This window comes from Xenopus laevis, chromosome 6L (genome assembly GCF_017654675.1).
Source record: "Xenopus laevis strain J_2021 chromosome 6L, Xenopus_laevis_v10.1, whole genome shotgun sequence".
Taxonomy (NCBI): Eukaryota; Metazoa; Chordata; class Amphibia; order Anura; family Pipidae; genus Xenopus; species Xenopus laevis.
This window is the reverse complement of record NC_054381.1, coordinates 44,505,998-44,527,369: the sequence shown is the minus strand read 5'-3', so window position 1 is coordinate 44,527,369 and position 21,372 is coordinate 44,505,998. Positions and strand designations below refer to the sequence as shown.

At 38.1% G+C, this 21,372-nt stretch overlaps 1 protein-coding gene across 3 annotated transcripts in view; it reads left to right on the top strand.

The window, feature by feature from the left end:
• The window catches only part of cpvl.L (carboxypeptidase, vitellogenic-like L homeolog), an 81,114-nt gene that overhangs the window by 31,393 nt on the left and 28,349 nt on the right, over positions 1–21,372 (top strand). For all 3 annotated transcript variants that reach the window (NM_001112841.1, XM_018266144.2, XM_018266145.2), the window contains 2 exon segments: positions 1,930–2,028; positions 12,383–12,556. In NM_001112841.1, the coding sequence (NP_001106312.1) occupies positions 1,930–2,028; positions 12,383–12,556 (273 nt within the window).

The following is a 21,372-nucleotide window of genomic DNA, read 5'->3' as shown; positions in this document are numbered from 1 at the left end:
GAAAGTCATTGAAAAAAGTCTTTCTTTCTGGGGAACAATCTGAAAACAACTGAACTGAAAAGAGTGTTTGGAATGTGAACAGCCTCTTGAAAGGGAAACGGTCATCCATACATAAAAATGCGTATAATAAATCAAACCCAAATTTATTTATTTTTTTTAATTAAAACATCGGTACCTGTTATAAACTTGTTTGAATATCTCTGCTGTCAATCAAATATTGATCACAAAATGTCAAAATTTTGCTGAAGTTTCACCAAACCCATTGAAGTCAATGGGTGTTTTACCTTACCTCACCTTTTTATTGTGCCAAATGCCTTAGTCATCAATAGGGGGAAAACAATGATCTGCTTCCTTCTCTCCTAAACGGCTGGATATTGCCAGACATGATTCAGCCTCTTAGCCACAGGGGGAATTTTGGCATGCAATTGTAAGAGTATACATTTTTGTGCAAAATATGCCCTGTCTGTGCACAAACAGGCTAATTGCATGACTGTCATTGCACAGTCATTTAGGAGCAGTAAAAATGGTGTGTATTAAATGTTTTTAAAATGGCAGAAATAGAAAAATATAGGAAGGCCGGTATTTTATATCAAAAAGGTGGCAACCATAGCGGTTACTCCTTCCTCGGCCCCCTGCAGATATTCTGGCAGACAACATGCCATGTGTGACTAGGGTTGCCACCTGGCCAGTATTTTACTGACCTGGCCGGTAAAAATGATACTTGATGCCAATGTTATTAATAGGAACAAACGGCAAGAATATAGGAAGGCCGGTATTTTTTTCCAGAAAAGGTGGCAACCCTACGCTTGACTGGCCCTTAAGCCACAGGGGCAGCTCACGGTTGGCAAGAATTTTTGTACTTTTCCACCTTGTTTTGTATTTATTTATATAGCACCACAAGAACTTCCCTATGATTAACATTGGCATTAAGCAACATTTTACTTGCCAGGTGGCATTAGGCATACACAGTGCTGCACAAGGCATAAATACAAACACATAAAACATATACATTTTCTTTTCTTTGTTGTTTCTTAAACTTGGGTAATTGGTTCAGTAGAGGCCAAAAAGCTGCAGACCTCCCAGAGCACAGCAGGAAGGAGACACTGTAGTTTTGGTTAGTGTGAGAGGTGTGGCAAGAAAGTAACACATTTAAGAGGATCCTAGAAAAGGTTGCTATCTGTGGAGACACTATACTATCTCAGCCTCTGACAGATGATAATCTAGCCATTTAGCACTTTAGCTCTAATTTGTGTTCATCCACTTTGATCCTAATTAGTTTTTGGCCAGGTCTGTGTCTCTTCTGCATAGCCCTTTCCCATATGTATGTCTTTACTTGTGCCTCAGTTTATACATGTGCATATTCCTTTATTTGTCACCTGGTCTGTGTCCAGAATTCTTTATAAAAAAAAAAAAAAAATCTCTCTCTCTCTCTCTCTCTCTCTCTCTCATCTATATCTATATCTATATCTATATCTATATCTATCTCTATCTAGATAGGTGCACTCAGATAGCCATGTTAATGCCTAGGTGCTGGACAAAAATTCATATCTATAAAACAAAAAAAAAAACTTCCGCACACTTAGGTCTTGATAAGTGAAAAAAAGCTGATTTATTTCAACGTTTCGGCTTACAAACTCAAGCCTGATGACGGCTTGAGTTTGTAAGCTGAAACGTTGAAAGAAATCCATTTGTCTGTTAAATAGAGGTCCAGTAGTATTCCTGCATTGGAGTATAAACTTCATATAAAATAAATGACGGGCATGATTCGGTGTTATGAATGTATGCATAGAATATTCCCTATATGCCCCTTTTATAACACTATCCTTGGTTTGTGTTCAAAGACTGAAAAAGAAATGGGAATATATACAAATATACTTATATCTCACTAATTGTGCATTGCTCATCACCACTGCCTGTTTTCCTTTCTAGGTGTTTGATGCTCTACTAAATGGAGATAGGACAGAGTACCCTTCATTTTACCAGAATGCTACAGGATGTACCAATTACTTCAACTTTCTTCAGTGCCAGGTATCCTTAATGAATACATACTGCAGCCCTGTTCTGTTGTTATGCTGGGCCTATTTAGGGCATATTCAGAAGGCTGCCATTAGCCAGAGCATGCCATTGGCACATGTACATGAACATTTTATGACATAGTCCACCAACAAGCTGTACCAGAAAGTATAAGCATTCATGTCTTGAGAATCTATAAATCATTGAAAAGATGTTTAAGGATAAGCAACAGTGAAATTACACAACACATGTTTCCTGCTTTTGTGAAAAACATACAAACTGTGAGTCTTTTTATAATTCTGCATTAAGCAACATGCTCTAATGACAATGAAGCAGGGACAAATATTATGGTTTTTGGAGTCTACAGTATTATTTACTCTGGGATTGTGTGAGCCAAATACATTTACTTTCCAGTTACAGTCAGAAAAGGAATGAGATGCAGAATGGTATTTCCTATTAATTTGAATGCTGTGATCTGCAGAAAGTGCAGTGCATATTAACCAATGGTAAATCACATTGATTTCTCCCAAAGAAGCTGGCCTTGGTAATAGACATATATATATATATGGGCCATGGAACAAATATATTTACTTTGTTTTTATATAGTTTAACAATATTTCACAGCATTATTATAGAGAGGATATATTATTCATATCGGCCCCTGCTCCTACAATACAAGGCCCCAAGCCCAAATTGCCTCTCCCTTGTCAATTTCATCAGGAGCTTGAACATGATTCTATTTGTTTTTGTATAGTGAGTGGAAGCTAGAGTAGATAGAGAAGGTCCGGAAAAAGGCCCAGGTAGATCTTATAATCTTGCAGACATTCCCCAGGTAGGACCCCAGTGGTGCAAGCAAAGTACTTACCGATGAACAACCGTGCTGCTCAGGTGGGTTCTGGCTAGTGCAGCACTTTTTTAGCTAAAGCCAGCATGCTCTAGTCTGCTACTTTTTATTTCTATGCTTTTAATTGCCTTGCTCCACCCCCTCTTGTGAAGTTAGATGTTAGGTGTGGGCTTATAATAGATTCTCTATTCTACATCATTATCAATTATAAACCCACACCTAACATCTAACTTCACAAGAGCAAGGCAATTAAAAGCATAGAAATAAAAAGTTAGGTCAAGGTTGGGAAAGTGTAGGATCAGAGATGGACACAGGTGACTGTCAATCTACACATTACTACTGCCCATGGCTTTTTGTTTATGTATTTTTTTTTTTTTTATTTCCTTTTTTTTTTATCTCCTTTATTTTACTTTATTTTTTATTGATCCCCAAAATAAGTTTATGAACCAACTGCCTGCTGCTGAAAAATAACTGAATTAAAATGAGAGTGACTGCAAGTCAGAGAGCTAAGAGTGTTCCAAAGAGGCTGTCTGTTAAAAAAACATTTTCCCTCTTCTGTTTCCTTATGATCTGCCTCTGTAAAAATGGAAACTATTTAGTTACCAGCTTAATTCTACTTGAACTGCTTTTTTTACTGGTGGAACAATTAGTTTTCTCCAACATTTACCTGTCCACAGTACGGTTACAAGGGATCTAATTGTCTTAAGACAAGCACACACATACCAATAATATTGAATAAAAATAATGTTTTGTATGATTATTGGTACTTGTATAGTACCGCATCCACAGTCCACTAAATGACCAAGAGAAGTCCTTTCACTCCTATAAAGTCTGTTCCATAGATTATCCTCACCATGTAAATAATAATCTAGGAGGTGTTAAGATGGAGGTGATGGACAGAATTGAAGCAAAACCCTTTGGATCGTGGCATGAATATGGTTTTCTAGTGCTAGTTAAAGGGATGATTCACCTTTAAGTTAACTTAGTATGTTAAAGAATGGCTAATTCTAAGCAACCTTTCAATTGGTGTTCAATTTTTTCTCATTTTTAGCTTTCAAATGGGGGTCAGAGACCCCTTCTAAAAACACATGCTTTGTAATGCTATAAATCTATTGTTATTGCTACTTTTTATTACTTATCTTTCTATTAAGGCCCTCTCCTATTTATATTCCAATCTCTTATGTCAATCAATGATGGTTGCTAGGCTAATTTGTACCCTGGCAACTAGATTACTGAAACTGCAAACTGGACTGCTGCTGAATAAAATGCTAAATAACTCAAAAACCACAAATAATAATAATAAAAAAATAAAATATAGCCGATAGCTGTTGTAAAGAAAAGGGGACTATGGCCCACATTTGGTGGGATTGTACTATAGTATCGAAATATTGGGATTTTGTAAGGAACTATATTTCGGGAGTCTTGGGAGTCAACTTTGAAAAAGATCCGACAGTGATGCTGTTGGGGAGGAAACCCGATTATCTCCCTAAAACATCATATAAATTGAGCCAATTTATTTTAATGGCAGCCAGATTGGTGATTGCCAGTAATTGGAAGAAACCTAATATATCTTCGGAGCTTTTGAAAACTAGAATAATATATATAGCAACTAATGAGAAATTGAACTACAAGATACAGAATAACATGGAGACATATGATAAAATCTGGATGCCCTGGCTACTATATGAGAACGATGCACTATTATCTCCTTCTTTGCATGTATAAATGAGTTTACGCCCAGCTGCTGAATAGGGTAGAGAACCTTTTTTTTTTTTTTTTTTTTTTTTTTTTCTTTTTCCCGTATAAAAATTTCTGTATTTTTTTTCTTGTTTGTATATTCTTTGAAAATGTGTAATAAAATATTTTGATTATAAAAAAAAAATATAGCCGATAGCAATAGCAAATTTGAACCTTTAAAGGGGTTATAAACCCAAAATAATATTTTGAATGAAATAAAATGTAATTCTGAGCAACTTTCCTGTTTACATTCATTTTCAGTGGTTTACTAGTTATTTGTAAATGTTATTGCTATTAAAGGAAAACTATACACCCGAACAATGTAGGTCTCTATAAAAATATATTACATAAAACAGTTCATATGTCAAACACTGCTTCATGTAAATAAACCCTTTTCATAACAATATACTTTTTAGTAGTATGTGCCGTTGGGCAATCATAAATAGAAAATTGCCATTTTAAAAAATAAAGGCCGCCCCCTGGGATCGTATGATTCACAGTGCACACACATGCCAAACAAACCATACATGTTAGGTCACATGAGCCAATTAACAGACATAGTTCTGTCTTTTGCTTCCACATTTCTACCTATTGCAGTTAGAGCTGCAGTATTTCTGGTCAGGTGATCTCTGAGGCAGCACACAGACCATCACAAAATGGTGGTTCAAAGCAAGAGATATAAAAAGGTAATATTTTCTTAAATATATATTCCAGTTTGATAAGATTCTTTAATATGCCACTTAATATGATGTAAACTATCTGTTGCTTAAATATTAATTTTGGGGGTATAGTTTTCCTTTAAGAAATATCTGTCCCTTGCTATTCTCTTTCATGTTTTTTCAGTTCTCAATTAGGCAAAATGTTATTTTGAGGTTTACATTCCCTTTATGTTTGTACCTCAGAATCTACTTATAGCAAGCTGCTTCTACTTTTCCTGTGGTTTATGATTTCCTTCTGTTCCGCCTCATAATCCTAGGACTGGTCATTGCCATCTGTCATGCAACAGGCTTATCTTTGAGAGGTTTAGCAACAAATGTTTCATGTGAAGGAATCCCAAGGGGGGGGGAACAGATTTGCGGGAGCATGAGGTTTTTATTAAAAAAAAATATTTATATAAAATAAATAATATTAAACCTTTTATACAGATTCCAGTGTACAAGATTAACCCTAAATGCCTCACAGAATTGCAGTGTCTGCACCAAGATCATCCTTGACGAGGCGCCTAACACAATTCAAGGAGGTTCTTGAATAGTAGGTAGAGATGAAATTAAACTAAGCATGGGGGGGTCATTTTTATCTCATTTAACCTCCTTGTGCCACATTAGTTGAATAGGAAGACATATAGTAAAGTGATTGTTTGGCTTTGGACTAAGCACACTTGACTTCTTTGGTTCACCTTTGAGTTTGTTCGTTGCTGTATGACAGTACTTAGCATGCAGCACTTCTCTTACTTTGCTTTCCTGTTTTGTTTCCTACTCTGAACTTTTTGGCTCTCTGGTGTGATGACTTGCTCCTCCGGTAATATATCTATCAGATGCAACTTCTGGCTCTCTTTCTTACTCAGATACCGGTTCTCCTGTTTCCTCCAGCTTGTGTTTGTTCAAAGCTGAAACATTATTTTTGGCCTTTACTGGGTCCTAGCTCACTCTTGAAAGGCACTTGCATTTTATTTACCTTGAGGAATACTTGAGTTACTGTGAAATCTACTGTGTGCCCACCACCCCCGACACAGGCCTCCCTGAGCACCTATTCGACTGGTTTGGCCAACTTTGTATTGTTCCATTCATTTGTATTATTCCATTCATTCAGGCCAGCTTTCAAATGATTGGAAGAAATTGAATTTTTCCGTCACAAAAGATCCTCAAACAAGGATCAGGAGCATAGAATTATTTGTCGGAACCTGACTTGCATACATGCGCAGATGATCAGTCAGTATAGTCAAAATTATCCAAACTGCCCTACCGAATTTGGGTACCTACCTTTAGCCCTGGTCTACTCCCTGTGCACTTGTAGATATAACCCTAGCTAGAAACAAATGGTGCTCTATTTAAAATAAAACATTCTTTGTAAAGACTGTTCTAAAAGGAACTTCTAAAATTTAATTAAAAAATAAATAAATAGGCAAGCATGTATGTAAATGAGAGAAATTATAATTCACACTCAGTACTGGCTTTGCAGGCAAAATTTAGCAACCCTGTTGGGCCTCACAATGTCTGAACGTTATAAGTTAGCACTGGGAGACCTTCTAAAGTACAGCTTTTTTTTCTACATCAGGAATTTTAAGTTTGAGTACCGGTACTCGTATTGCTGCTGCAGACTTCTTCACTATGTAAAATGTAGCTTCTACCAATTTTTACATTTTATTTAAATCTGTCTTTTTTTATTTTTTAGGAGAATGGATTGTCAAGTTAGTTAGCACTTCAACAAATCACTATATACCGTAATAATATAATAGTACATAACTGTGTAATAGTACAGTAAATGCTGAAAAAAACTGACAAACTGATGCATATCGACTTTCCTGACTTCCTATAGGACTCTCCAGTTTGAAATTGGAATTTTTTTTTTAGAGTCCTTTGTGTATGTTAAATGTATATTCACATTTGTATTGTACTGTGCTGCAGAATTAGTTGATGCTTTATAAATTATAACCTGCCCCTGAGTTTGCTTGGTAACTTTTTGTCTAGGAAGGAATAAGCTCAGTTTATGGAGTTAGGCTGTCAACTTTAAGGGGTATATTTATTAAGGATCTAATTGAAAATTAGAATTTTGGATTTTATATGGTTAGTGGTATCAAATTCAACTTGATTCAAATTTTTTAAAAAAATTCTAATTTGATTTTTGAGATTTATCATAATCTGGCCCTTTAAGAATTTGAATTGGACTATTTGCCACCTAAAACCTGCTGAATTACTGTTTAAGTCAATGGGAAAGGTCCAGGGATCAATTTTGAGAGCTTCCTGACATTTGCGTTCTTTTTCAGAGAAAAAACTCAAATCGAGTTTGAGTTTTTTGTGTCCCCTAATGTTACATTAAAAGTGGTACTTATCACCGAAAGCTGCATTGTATGAACACCAAGACTTTTAATAGTAGTAGTTCCTCGAGTCAAACACATTTGATTGGCTTCCACAAGGGCAGGGACTGTACATGCAGCACAACTTATGCCACTACATTTTAGCATTTTTGCACACACATACTGGAGGTGTGTAAATGTGTGCAGATAAATAAATTGCATGATTTTGACCATAACTTGATTGCCCCCTAATAGCCTCCATGTGGCCAAGACATAGGCATGCACTTATTTAATCTACATTTATGTGTATTTTTATTGGCCAGGCCTCTGTGCACTTAAAAAAGGAAGGCATGTACTTAAAACATGGTACTTGCTACAAGTATCTCTTAAATTTGGATTGCTGTGCTTTGCAGCTCATATATAATACAAGGTGCAAGAGGCAGACTTGTCCAAGTAAAGATAGGTACAAGCATGTTGGATATGAAGCACGTCCAGATGAACCCTTTGTCGGCTGTTGCCATTGCACCAGCAAAATAGCCCTTTGCTTAATATTTCTGTTTAACCAAAACTACAAGGTCTTCACATACGTGAATGCTAGGACATACAGTCAGGGCAGCCATCGGGGGGGACAGGGGGGAGAGTTGTAGGGGGCCCGAGGGTAAGGGGGGCCCGGCCACGCCACACTTACTTGATTAGCCGGGCCCCCCTTCTTTCTGAGAGATGCTGACTTCGGGAAGGCATGGACGTTTGAGAGGCCCTGGCCACCAATTTTGGCCACCAATTTTTTTTTTTTCTCTCATGTGGGGTCTCTGTATATCTTGCAAAAATAAATGACAGTACTCATGGTGCATCGTGTGCTGTTAAGCATCTATAGCTAGAAGAGGCAGATGACAAAATGCTGATCCTAAAAAGGAATTCTGTCTGATATAATTTAGAATTGTAATGCAGGTATGGGACTTGTTATCCAGAATGCTCATGACCTGGGTTTTTCTGGATAATGGATCTTAATTTGTATCTTAATACCTTAAATCTATCTGCTTCCTGTAAATTATATCTTAGTTTGGATCAAGTACAAGGTACTGTTTTATTATTACAGAGAAAAAGGAAGGAAATAGTTTTTGGATGATATGGATAAAGTGGAGTCTATGGGAGAGACGACCTTTCCTTAATTTGGAGCTTTCTGGTAAACGGGTTTCCAGATAACTGATCCCGTACGTATATATGAAAAAGACCGTAACGCAATATAAAGTCCTTACTCAGAGGAGGGCAGTAGTGGAAGTCACGCAGCTCCTTAAATCACACATCTGTGCTGTGTTTTTTGGTTAATCCCATGGATTTATTTACAAACCCTGGCCAAGCAAGCTGCAATTAGTTTTGAGCTGTTTACTGAAAAACAAATGTTGGTCAATAAGTCACACTCAATTTCTTTATTTCTGAGGGGCAGCTGTAGAAGGAGTTATTAGCTTGTGGTTGCACACATATGAGGTTACTGTCATCCATCTTTCTCTGTTTTAAGCTATAGACCCATAACTGGTCTGCGTAACATGAGTGGGCAAGGCTGTGACATGTTCTCCCGTGGGACTCAAAGGAATTTTTACATTAAGGCAGCCATTATAGATGCACTAAGTATGCATATACAGGAATGGGACCTGTTATCCAGAATGCTTGGCACCTGGGGTTATCTGGATAACGTTTTTTTTCCGTAATTTGGATCTTCATACTTTTAAGACTATAAAAAAATTATTTAAACATACCTGTATGTGCATGCAAATGGCACATACAAGTGGCATATGTGAAGTTCATTGTAAAACCATTATTTTAAAGTATTGTATAAAAGAAGCTGTATTTCCTGTTCTCTTTATAGTGAACGGGAGGTTAAGTGAACCATTTTAAAGGCCCCTTTCTAATTAACAGTTGATGAAACAGATACTTTCTTAATGCATTTTCCACTCTCTGGAAAAGTTTACACTTCTCGGTTCTTGCATATCATGTTTTAGATTGAAAATGTGAATTGACCCCCACTCAAATTTTTAAGAGGCCCCATAATTCAACCTTGTCTTTTGTTGTATGTGTGTCACTGAAAGATTGCGCCCACGGGGACTGCATTAGGCAATGCACATTCTACCACATGTTTGTGAATTCTCACATGTTTCTGCATGGTTCCACCTCCATGTGCAGTCACTCAGATTTAGAATTCTACACTGATGGCAATTATAGCTGTAATGTTTTCTCAGTGTGCGAAAACGCCCAGCTGGATTAGTGAGGCAGTTCTTGGCCTGTGCTGTATATTTTATTTTTCCAACATTATTTACAGGCATAAATACTCAATTTTGTTGATGGTTCCAACTTAAGTTTATAGTAATAAAAACAATCACGCTGTTCTATAATACTCCTTAAGTAATCAGTCTTTGAATTGGGATCCCGTGCAAGAGACTCAGGTTTGATACCTTGTGGCAACTCCTTGTGATCCTGGAAAAGTCCCTTAATCTCCCAGTGTCCTGGCATACATTGTGCCCCTATAATGGCTGCCTTATTTGCTGTAAAAGTTTTTTTGAGTACCACAGTAGAAAAGTGATATTTAAATGATTACATTTCCCTGATTTTCATCTTGTTTGCTTTGCCCTGTGCATGGGTAGGACAGTAGGGGTTAATTAAATATGCAAAAACATCACACTCCATGGTGTTCACTTAGCCAGTATTTTTGTCTGAGCATACGTCATGTAAGTGCATTACCCCTCTTAGATTTATGAAGCGATGTAACGAAATAAGTGATGATGGTGCACGTGGCATTCTGCGTAAAGTTTTGGGGGAAGATTAGCATTAGCAAGGGGGTTTCTTGTGCCTTTAATCACTCAAAACACAAAAAGGGTGCTTTTCTGTAAATTACCTCAAAATTAAAGAACAGTATCTCTCTTAGGGTCTGGCCACACTGGCAGATTCGGGGAGATTAGTCGCCAGGTGACGACATCTCTTTTATGCGGCGACTAATCTCCCCGATCTGCCTTCCACCGGCTAAAATGTAAATCGTCTGGAGCAGGCACACAGAGCGCTTCATTTTCCGAAGTCGCCCGAAGTTTCCTCGGGGAGATTATTCGCCGCAAAGAAGAGGAGATTTGTCGTCTGGCGACTAATCTCCCCCGAATCTGCCAGTGTGGCCAGACCCTTAAATTAGATTGTAGCTTTTATCACTGCCCAGACTCTAGGCCACCACAAAGTTAGTACGCTGTTACTCACAGTTCATAGATTGGGGCACATTTACTTACCTTCGAAGTTGCGCCAGCATTGGCTTTGACACACTTTGCAAGGGCACCACTATTTCACTAAAATCTGAAGTTGCGCTCAGGGAGGCGATAGTTGCGCTACCGTTAATTCGTCAAGTAAAGCGAAGTTACGCTAGCGATGCCTAATTTGCATACGGCGCCAAGTTAAAGTAAAATGGACGTATATGTAGCAGCAAATACATTACACTACACAAGCCCAGGGAAGCTTCATAACATAAAATAGAGTTGTTATTTTGCCCTATACATGTGCCCACTGTATAGTTTAGGTGCCATATGTTAGGAAATTTAGGGGGGAAGGAGGGTACCCCCCAAAAAAAAATTACAATCCTTTTTCAGCCTATCACCCTTAAAAAAGTAAAAGACACCAGAGTTTTTTGGGACGTAGAAAAAATTTCAACTTTTTGAAGCAATCCCTATCTACTCTATTGCACTTCGTCTGGTCTGAGGTGGCGAAGGCAAGTCTGGCGCAAGAGGTAAAGCCAGGCCACACAGCCAAGTCAGCTTTCACTGCTGCACTTTATATAAACACTGGCCCTCTCAAGCACAGGCACTCTGTGTCTCTCTCTGTCAAAAACACACAGGAGATACCTGTCATATCCAGTTATCCAAGGAAGAATCCATAGATATGGGAGCACACTCTTTTTATCTCAGTAGCAGCTCTGCTCTCAACTGTCACCTTATTACCAGATTGGGAGGGAATACTAACCTTATCTGCAGTAGGTATCCACCGTCAGCCCATATCATGCATTTTAAATGTGCACTTCTCTGCACACAGATGTGTTTTCTACACACCTTGTCACAGCAGAAATAATGTTTTATCCTGGTAGGGGTGCCACCTGGCTGGTATTTTACCAGCATAACCTGTAAAAATGTTGCTTGGTTCCACTGTTATGAATAGGGATAAAAAATAAAAATTTAGAAGACCATTTGTAAATGGATGCTTACATGTCTTTTCCTTGCCATCCTTCCTTTCTGGCAATTTTGAATTGCAATAAAAATAAAATTTCAAAAATATATAGAAAGGCTATTCTCAACCCTATATGTAGGAATGAAAAAAAAATGGTTCCTTTTTGTGTTAAAGTTCTGTAAGCTTTTATCACCAGGGGTAATATCAATACAATCCAGTTTTGGGTCCTGTTGGGTTATACACAAGCTATGTTTGCAATTTGGTAAATGGAGGGCAAATTACTCTAATTTGATCCTTGGGAAGTATGGATGAGCCCAGCTTCTGCCACATTTGGGTCAGTCCGTGATCTACTGATATGACTAAATGGGTGTTTCAACCATGAGGTGAGACGAGAACCTTGCCTCAGGGTCCCTCTTTCAGAGGCTGCAGATTGTTGTCAACAGAATAAGTTACATAAGCTCCAGTTAAATTCCTGAGCATAAAAGAGAGAGGTTGAACATTAGTGAGCTATTTGTTTAAAGAGATTATTTTGACCACTTTGATATAACAGTTTGAATAACAGTATCATTATATTATTCTCATTGCAGGAGCCTTTAGACCAAGAATATTTTGGGTCATTTTTGTCCCTCTCAGAAGTACGGAAATCAATCCATGTGGGAAACCTAACATTCCACGATGGTTCTGAGGTTGAAAAACATTTGCTTTCAGATGTGATGAAGACCATAAAGCCTTGGTTAGCTGTGCTAATGGATAATTACAGGGTAAGACTTTTACCGCTTCAAATCTCATTATTCTTCACAGTAACCATCAAACAGTGACTGGTGTTGCTTTAAGGCCTGTGTGTTTAACATCTTCTTGCGTGAGATGAAAGAATAAAAAAACTTTACTTCTCATATAACAGAACCGGAAAAGGCATACACCTACTGTAAATTGCGAGTTCTAATTAGGGTAGACTGCTGCTGGTAATTTGGAATGATTTGCATATGTTATTGAAGTGAACTTAAATATGAGGCCTTTAAGGAGCATTGTTGTATTGTGCCTTCATTTTAATAGGTACAATTTTATCTGAGTGGATCTGTACACGGGTGTATCCAGAAAGTTAGCACTCTACAAACAAAATAATTTGTGCGTATTCAAAAGCTAACAACCACTGTTATTTCAACTTAGCTTTCATTTTCTGTTCTAAATCTAAAATATTTTTTGTTTTGTATTGATTTCTCACCCTCTCCTAAATATCTGTTTCTCTAGCAAATCCTTCTGTGTTAAAGTGTATTTGTATATAGTTTGCCTTAATAAGCAGATGAGAAGCAGAAATCATTTTATTATAGCAGTAAGATTCAGAAATGATCTCCTAGTGGAGCATGGGCAAATAGGGCACAGTAGGCAGTCTTGTCAGACCCCTACAGTAAGCACTTAAAGGGATTGTTCGCCTTTCAGTAAACTTTTTGTATGACATAGAGAGTGTTATTCTGAGACAATTTGCAATTTGTTTTCCAAAAAAAAAAGTCTGGAAAAAAACACACTTAAATGCAATGTATTTTATTTTATTTTATTATAATACACAAAAGCCATGAATATCCTGTAAATTATAGCCTTATAAACGGTGAGTTCTGATGTCATTTCTGTCACATGACTCACTGAAACTTGTGTATTATAATAAATAAAGTACCCCCAGTTGTAAAATATGAGGATATTAGAAGTTACCTCGGAGCTCCCTGACCTGTATAAAAACACTCAGCCTTCGGCCTCGTGTTTTTATATGGTCATGAAACTCCTCGGTAACTTATAATATCCTTATATGATACAAGAGGGGGTACTTTATTCACTATTTATTACACTGTTTGAGTCCAGTTTGACCAGTTGGCAGAAGGCTTTCATTATATACATATATACTTCCAGCTGTCTAAAGAACACTTTACCTTGTGCCAACATAGTAGATGACTGTTACCCCTGGGGACTTTGACACAATCCTGATAATTACCTTTATACAGTGGGAGACACATATGGGTACTTTAATGGTCATATTTATTTATACTTTGAAGGTTCAAACTTTCAATTGAAAGTTGAACTAGTGTTATACTGTATGTATTTGTTTTGAGTTTGGGCTGCGCAGATAGATATTATATAGCCTCATTATGAGCATGAGTGGAATGTCCTGACACATACACATTGGCATGTATTTTGCAACTGGTGCACAATTTATAAAATTCCAATTTGTGTCTCACTTGGTAAATCAGTTTAAAATCAAATTTAACAATGTACAGTATATGATGGTATCCTGTGCCAACAGGGGGTGACATGATCTGTATGACTCAGCAAGCATACCTGTGGAGTACTAGATTGGATGGCTAAGTTGTAGTTGGAATGGCATTTCATCAAATAAAAGTCCAACCAAATGTTTCACCATGTACAGTGATATGAAAAAGTTTGGGACCCCTGCATAATAATTTACTCCACTTTCAACAAAAACAATAACAGTGGTATTCAGTTGCATGAAATGAAATCAAATGTGAAAAATTAGCTGTGCAAAAATGTGGGCACCCTTGTGATTTTACTAATTTGAATGCATGTAACTGCTGATTACTGGCAACACCAAATTGTTTGGATTAGCTTGTTAAGCCTTGAACTTCATAGGCAGATGTGTCCAATCACGAGAAAAGGTATTTAAGGTGGCAAATTGCACTTCTGTTTGACTCTCCTCTGAAGAGTGACAGAATGGGATTCTCAAAGCAACTCTCAAAAGATCTGAAAACAAAGATTGTTCAGAATCATGGTTTAGGGGAAGGCTACAAAAAGCTATCTCAGAGGTTTAAACTATAAGGTATGTAATCAGTAAATGGAAGGCACAGTTGCTGTAAAACCCAGGTCTGGCAGGCCAAGAAAAAATACAGGAGCAGCATATGCGGAAGATTGTAAGAATGGTTACAGACAACCTAAAGATCACCTCCAAAGACCTGCAAGAACATCTTGCTGCAGATGGTGTATCTGTACATCTTTCTACAATTCTGCGCAATTTGCACATTTGTATGGCAGGGTGATGAGAAAGTAGCCCTTTCTGCACTCACGCCACATACAGAGTTGCTTGTTGTATGCAAAAACTCATTTAGACAAGCCACAGTCATTTTGGAACAAAGTGCTTTGGACTGATGAGACAAAGATTTAGTTATTTGGTCATAACAAAAATCGCTTTGCATGGCGGAAGAATAACACCGCATTCCAAGAAAAACACCCTCTACAAACCCTTTGGTGGAGGTTCCATCATGCTGTGTGGCTAGTTCAGGGACTTGTGTCCTTGTTAAATATCAACAAATTCTTCAGGATAATGTTCAAGCATCAGTCACAAAGTTGAAGTTACGCAGGGGTTGGATATTCCAACAAGACCATGACCCTAAACACACTTCGAAATCTACAAAGGCATTTATGCAGAGGGGGAAGTACAATATTCTGGAATGGCCGTCACAGTCCCCCTGAATTGAATATCCTCGAAAATCTATGGGGTGATTTGAAGAAGGCTGTCCATGCTCGGCAGCCATCAAATTTAACTGAACTGGAGAGATTTTGTATAGACGAATGGTCAAAAATACCGCCATCCAGAATCCAGACACTCATCAAAGGCTATAGGAAGTGTCTAGAGGCTGTTACATTTGCAAAAGGAGGCTCAACTAAGTATTGATGTAATACCTCTGTTGGGGTGCCCAAATGTATGCACGTGTCTAATTTTGTTATGATGCTTATTTTCTGCTAATCTAATAAAATGTGACTGATGAAATACTACTGTTTCCATAAGGCATGTTATATATTAAAAGGAAGTTGCTACTTTGAAAGCTCAGCCAATGATAAACAAAACTCCAAAGCATTGAGAGGGGTTCCCAAACTTTTTCTTATGACTGTATATGTTTTGGTTTATGCTGGGCCTGTAGCAGGAGCAGGGCGAGGCAGACTACTGAGAACTGATCATGTCTTAGTGCTCTTTAATGTGCCAGTCAATAGGACTGAAGGAATGGGTTTTATACCGTATGTGAGGAGTCCCCAAACTTTTTTACATACATTCATATGTAAAAGAGTTGGGGAGCAATGCAAGCATGAAATATATTCCTTGGTGATGCAAACTTAGTGTTTTGATGGGCCATTTGATAGCCCCTGTGTGGACCGACCGCCTATAGGAGGCTGTCTTTGGCACTACATCTGTTTTTTTTTATGCAACCAAAACTTACTTCCAAAGCAGAAATTCAAAAATAGGCACCTGCTTTGAGGCCATTGGGAGCAACATTTTAGGGGTTGGTGAGCAATATGTTGCTCATGAGCTGCTGGTTGAGGATCAATGTCCTACACTCAGACATCTCTAGCTTGTACGAAAATTCCAGTATCCTTTAATGACCAACCTGTTTCTGTGTTGTGAAACATTTTGATTAACACCTTTCATCTATATAGCACAATGTGATAGGCAATGAGCAAATAGAATGTGGCTGTTAGTGACTCTGGGATTAACTGGACAGGAAATCATGCTCATTAAATTCTGTAGGTTGTCACGGACTCATCTGCAACTCATTAAGTTCCCAGATAATTGGATCCTTTATGTGTTGTTGAGGATTTTGGATTTTGGCAGTGTTAAGCAGTTTTACATTACATACAAATGTATTTCAGCTTGCTAAATGATGGTTTGGGACCCAAGTCCAAAATACTTTCTATCTACTTTGTGGCGAGGAAGTTGTTTGCTTCACTTATAATTAAAATCATTAAAAGAGGCTTCTCTTGTGTTCCTCTAAATATGTGAATATTTACAGGGCCAGATTAACCAGTGATACCCACTTTGGAACAGTCCTGTACTCAACTAGAACTAGAATTATGACTTCCAAATTTATAAACACATTTCCCTCTAGAAAGTACATCTGGTGTAAATGAAGAGTTTTTCATTTTATAGTTGGCCATACAATGAGACATGGGGGTAAATGTACTTCAAAAAGTCAGGAAAAGGAAGGGTCAAAGTTTACCTTTGATGTGTTTGTGGTGGCTAATGGCATATTTACTATATACAAACACCAACCCCATACACCCTTTTTTCAGTGAGCCTAACTTGATTCAAACCCTTAAATTAACCCTTACATTTGTGACTTTTCAGCCCTTTACAATGGAAAGTAATATTTCATTTTATTCTACCATACCTTATGGAGGATTTGGTATTTAACTTAACCCGGAAAATATGCATTCCAATATAAAGCTACTTGTATATGTAGCGCTGTACATACCATTTCTAAAGTCAGCCCTTTGGTATAAGAAAAGACGCGAAGTGTCAAAATATGGGTAGTAGAAGTTACCAAAGGATTTAAACAAATATTTACACATTAGAAAGTAAGTGAGTTTACTTCATTGAGCTGTTGTGAAGTTGAAATTATGGGCATTGTCTGGGCATCTCTAGCCCAGTTGTCTGCATAATGTTAGTTTTGCCTTTGAACTGTTGGTCTTGTTGAAAAGGTAAAATAAAACAGTTGGCTATTTGGCTTGGCCACATATTAAAGTGATATCCGGGTACCATATAAGTACCTTAGCATAAAAAAATGACTACAACTGACAGGAAGCTTTGCTTTTCCATACCCACACCCACATCATTCCATCCCACCTACAGTACGTTCTTTAGAATGCTGTCCAGTCACTTAGTCTTGCACAACAGCTGCTCTATTTGTATAGATAGCATTTCCACCTTTACAGTACATCCTTTTTACAGAGGAGATTGTGACTGGCCTTATTTGACTTGGAAATTACTTTTTGACTCCAAGCCTTCTTTGGAAGTCCGGCCTTTGGCATAGGCTCTGTATTTCTAAGAAAAGGATAAAAAATCATTACAATACTGCTGCTTTGCTATTCAGCCATAGTTCCAATGATATATGGCCCCAAACCCCATTAGTTTTGACTTAATGCTAATTTTACAGTAACGAGAATATTGTTTGACATTGACAGTAACTGCTTTTAGGGTAGGCTGTGACTTTTAATTGCTTGTAATGTTTCAGTTGCGAAAAAGTAATTTGGGTACAATATGCAAAGGAAGCCCTTACTATATTTTACTAATTGACCCCCTAGCAAAACATTAATAATGGACCCCATACTGCTAATTTAGAAAGCCCCCACCCCCCCTTTGACCCCAGTTATGAGTCATAAGTCACTTGATCCCCCTGAATGGGACCTCAGTAAAAAAATATTCCTTGCACGCACCAGATCCAACACAGCATTGCCCCATTTTGGGGAGATAAAACCCGCCCATGACCCACCCAAACCACGCCATACCCACTTCCCATCCCACAAATATTACTTTTATGTCTCTTATGGCCCTGCCCTGCACAGGGCTCCTGACTGAAATACCCCCTAATGTCGGCCTTGACTGAAAGGTGTAAGGTTCAGAGCTCCAGTGCACCTCATTAACAACAGTAGGCGCAATGGGTACACTATTGCAAAAACAAAACAGTATGGGTGTGAATTTGCACCTGTGTAAAAAGATGTGTTATAAAAAGTAAATACATTTATTACATAAACACAACTTCGCTTTAGGGTTCTCATTCTATTTTAAAAACAAGGTTCACATCACTAGACTCACAAGGCACGTGGGAAGATCAATTATCCTTTATTTGAAAGACGACTTAAAGGGCACCACTAATAACTAAAATCATTTACTACGAAAATACACTATCTGAAAGTTCAAGAAACCCGGTTTTTAAAATAGCATTGTTTGTATAATGTAAATCATCAGCTCACTATACCTTCTGTAAAATCTCCCCTATGTCCACTGCAGTTCTAGCTGAGGCAGACATACTGGATTTTACTGGCTCCTCCTACCTATATCTTCACAGCCAGCTGCAGCTCTGAAATCTCGCACATGCTCAGTTGAAATTAGTTGGTTGCCTAGCAATCCTTCTAAGCTATCTTCCAATCAGTCAAACTTCTGTGATGGCTGCTGTTCAGTAGTGCTGCCACCTGTCTATGAGTTAGTGTGTGCCCTTCATTTGCATAATAACATCACCAGCAGGGGACAAGATAGGGAAATCTTGTAATACTTCTAGTGGAGGAGTTTACTAAAGCTAGACATTCTGGGTAGAATTCTCAGGGCAGTGCTACAATCTGAGCATGCTCGTGAACTCATTTGCATGTTATAGTCACAGTATGGTCTCCCTCAGGGAAAGAACCCATTTGACAAAGTAAGGGATTTTTTAAAAACTGCTTTTTTTTTTTTTTTTTTTTTTCAAAAGTTTCAGGAGCAATCACCTGCTGAGGGTTACTAACAGCATTACAAATTGCGGTCAGCTGAGTAGCAAGAATTACAGCACCAGCTGCTCCATAGACCTCAGTGTTACTGGTAAAAGCATAATTTTATAGAGAGTGTTGGTTTATACCTTTTTTAAAAGGAACTAGACATTGCAGTCTTATTTTGCTCTAATGCAACTTGTTGCATTGTCCTAACATTGATTTTTAAATGGAAATTTTTTTACTGGAGCAATCCAATTTGTACCATACCAACCAACCACGAGTGAGGTTGCCTTGAAGTTGCAGCTCAACCTTGTGGCTTCAGACAGCAGTATATTACTTTTCACCTGTATGTAAATAAATGTGCTAAATATCAGGAAACTTTATATTACTTAATTTATTTGCTTGGTGACCAGTGGGACAGACTGCCAACTGACTCATTACTGTTAAAAGCACAGCCAGTGTTTAAAACTGAATTGTTTGGTTCTACTAAAATCCATTTTAAATATTCTGCTATAAGTAGGCAATATGAAACATCTATGTCATATGTACAGTATACTTAACTACTGTACTACTAAAAATAGTAGTAGGTAAGCAAATTTCTCGTACACTATACTTTACTCTGCAAGTGGAAATAAATGAAAGGTAAACACTAGCGGTGTGTGGGTCGAGAGAACCTTGACCCGCACCCTCCTTCCACCCTCTTATTTATAGACCAGCGGCTTCGGTTGAGTTCTTCTGCCTGCGACCTTAGACTTACCGGCTTCTGACTTCCTGATTTATAGGCTCGCGCCTGCCCATTTTGTGATGTCATCAGCGGGGCAGGCACAAGCCTATAAAACAAGAAGTCATAAAATGACAGTCTAAGGTCGTGGGCAGGGAGAGCAGGCAGAAGAACTCAACCTGAACCACACAGCGACCCGCAAGAGGAGCAGTGAGGTCGGCCTGATCCCACCAGACCAGTGGGTATCAGGCCTGCCTGCACATCGCCTGAACATTCGGTTTGTAAAACAAGAAGAGACTCGCATGAAGATGCCCAGATGTTATTGAAGGGGAACCCTCCGCATACTGTGGCAGCCAACTGAGTTGTATGGTTTTCTCACACCAGAGGATAAAGAATAGCCACTGAAATGGAAAAGATGCCCCAGGCTGAAGTGGTTTCTCTTTGTGTGCCATTCTCAGCAATTAGTCTATGGGCAATACAGATAGGACTATGATGTTGAATTCTAGAAAAAATTGCAAAAAAATTCTAGAAAAATAGCATGAGTTTTGGGTGATGCAGGTGGGTACCAATCCGCTGTAGAGCCATGTGCTGTTTATTTTTTTTTCTCTCTTTCATATCGAGGTTTTCAACCCATAAGCATACCTGCCCTTTATTCTATTTCCCCCAGTTTTGTCATGTTTAAATAACATAGAGATTGGGATGGTTAGTATGAGGGAAATGACCAAAACAAATGGGCCAGTTTATTCTGGGTAACAGATAATGTATTCTCATCAACACAAAGTGTGGAAGTGACTTACAAGAAAAAGTCCATGTGGTCCATATTTCTAGATTACTATGGAATTTTCCAGTAAGGGTAATGGCATACAGAGAGATTTGTTTCCCACATTTAAATTGTTGCTACCATGGGCTGCAAGACTCTGAACAATGCTTTTCCACTGGCAGTAAAGTAAATTGGTGATGGGAAATCTCACACGCGGCACTTCGTTTCCCGAAGTTGCATCATGAGGAAACTCTTTGTGCCAATACCCTAAGCAGTAAGATTACTGTATGCCAGTGTTGCTGCTATTTGGGCAAGACACTTTTTGTGTTTGCAGGAAAGCATTCTGAGTGAAAGGAAACCAAATAAACCATTTGAAATACATTTTAACTGTTTTACAAAACATCATGTGAACCAGTTCAGATCTGTCTTTCCGATACAGTGTTGTAAGTGGACAAGTCCACCATGGTTGTTTCCAATATCAGAACAACCTCAATAAAAGTGAGGGAAAATAATTGTTTTCTTTTTGGCATGATGTGCCATCATGCCAAGATTTTGAATGTGGTTCAGATTTTCTACCCATCTACTATATACTTTACTGTTGCTGCAAATTTGCTGTACTTTTGCTGTGTTAATGCACCCACTGTTTCTAGGTTAAATGTCTGGATGAAGTTAAGAATACTGCTCAATAGGAAAAATATTTTCAGGTATATAAGGAAAGGGGTTAGACAGGTGATCTACTTCCAAGTACTGTAAATGTTGCATGCTTTGTGGACCCTAAAAAGATTCTGCTGTGGGGCCCAGTTACTTTTAGTTATTCCACAGTCGTTTTTTAATATCATGCTGTCCTTCCCATCAAAACTACA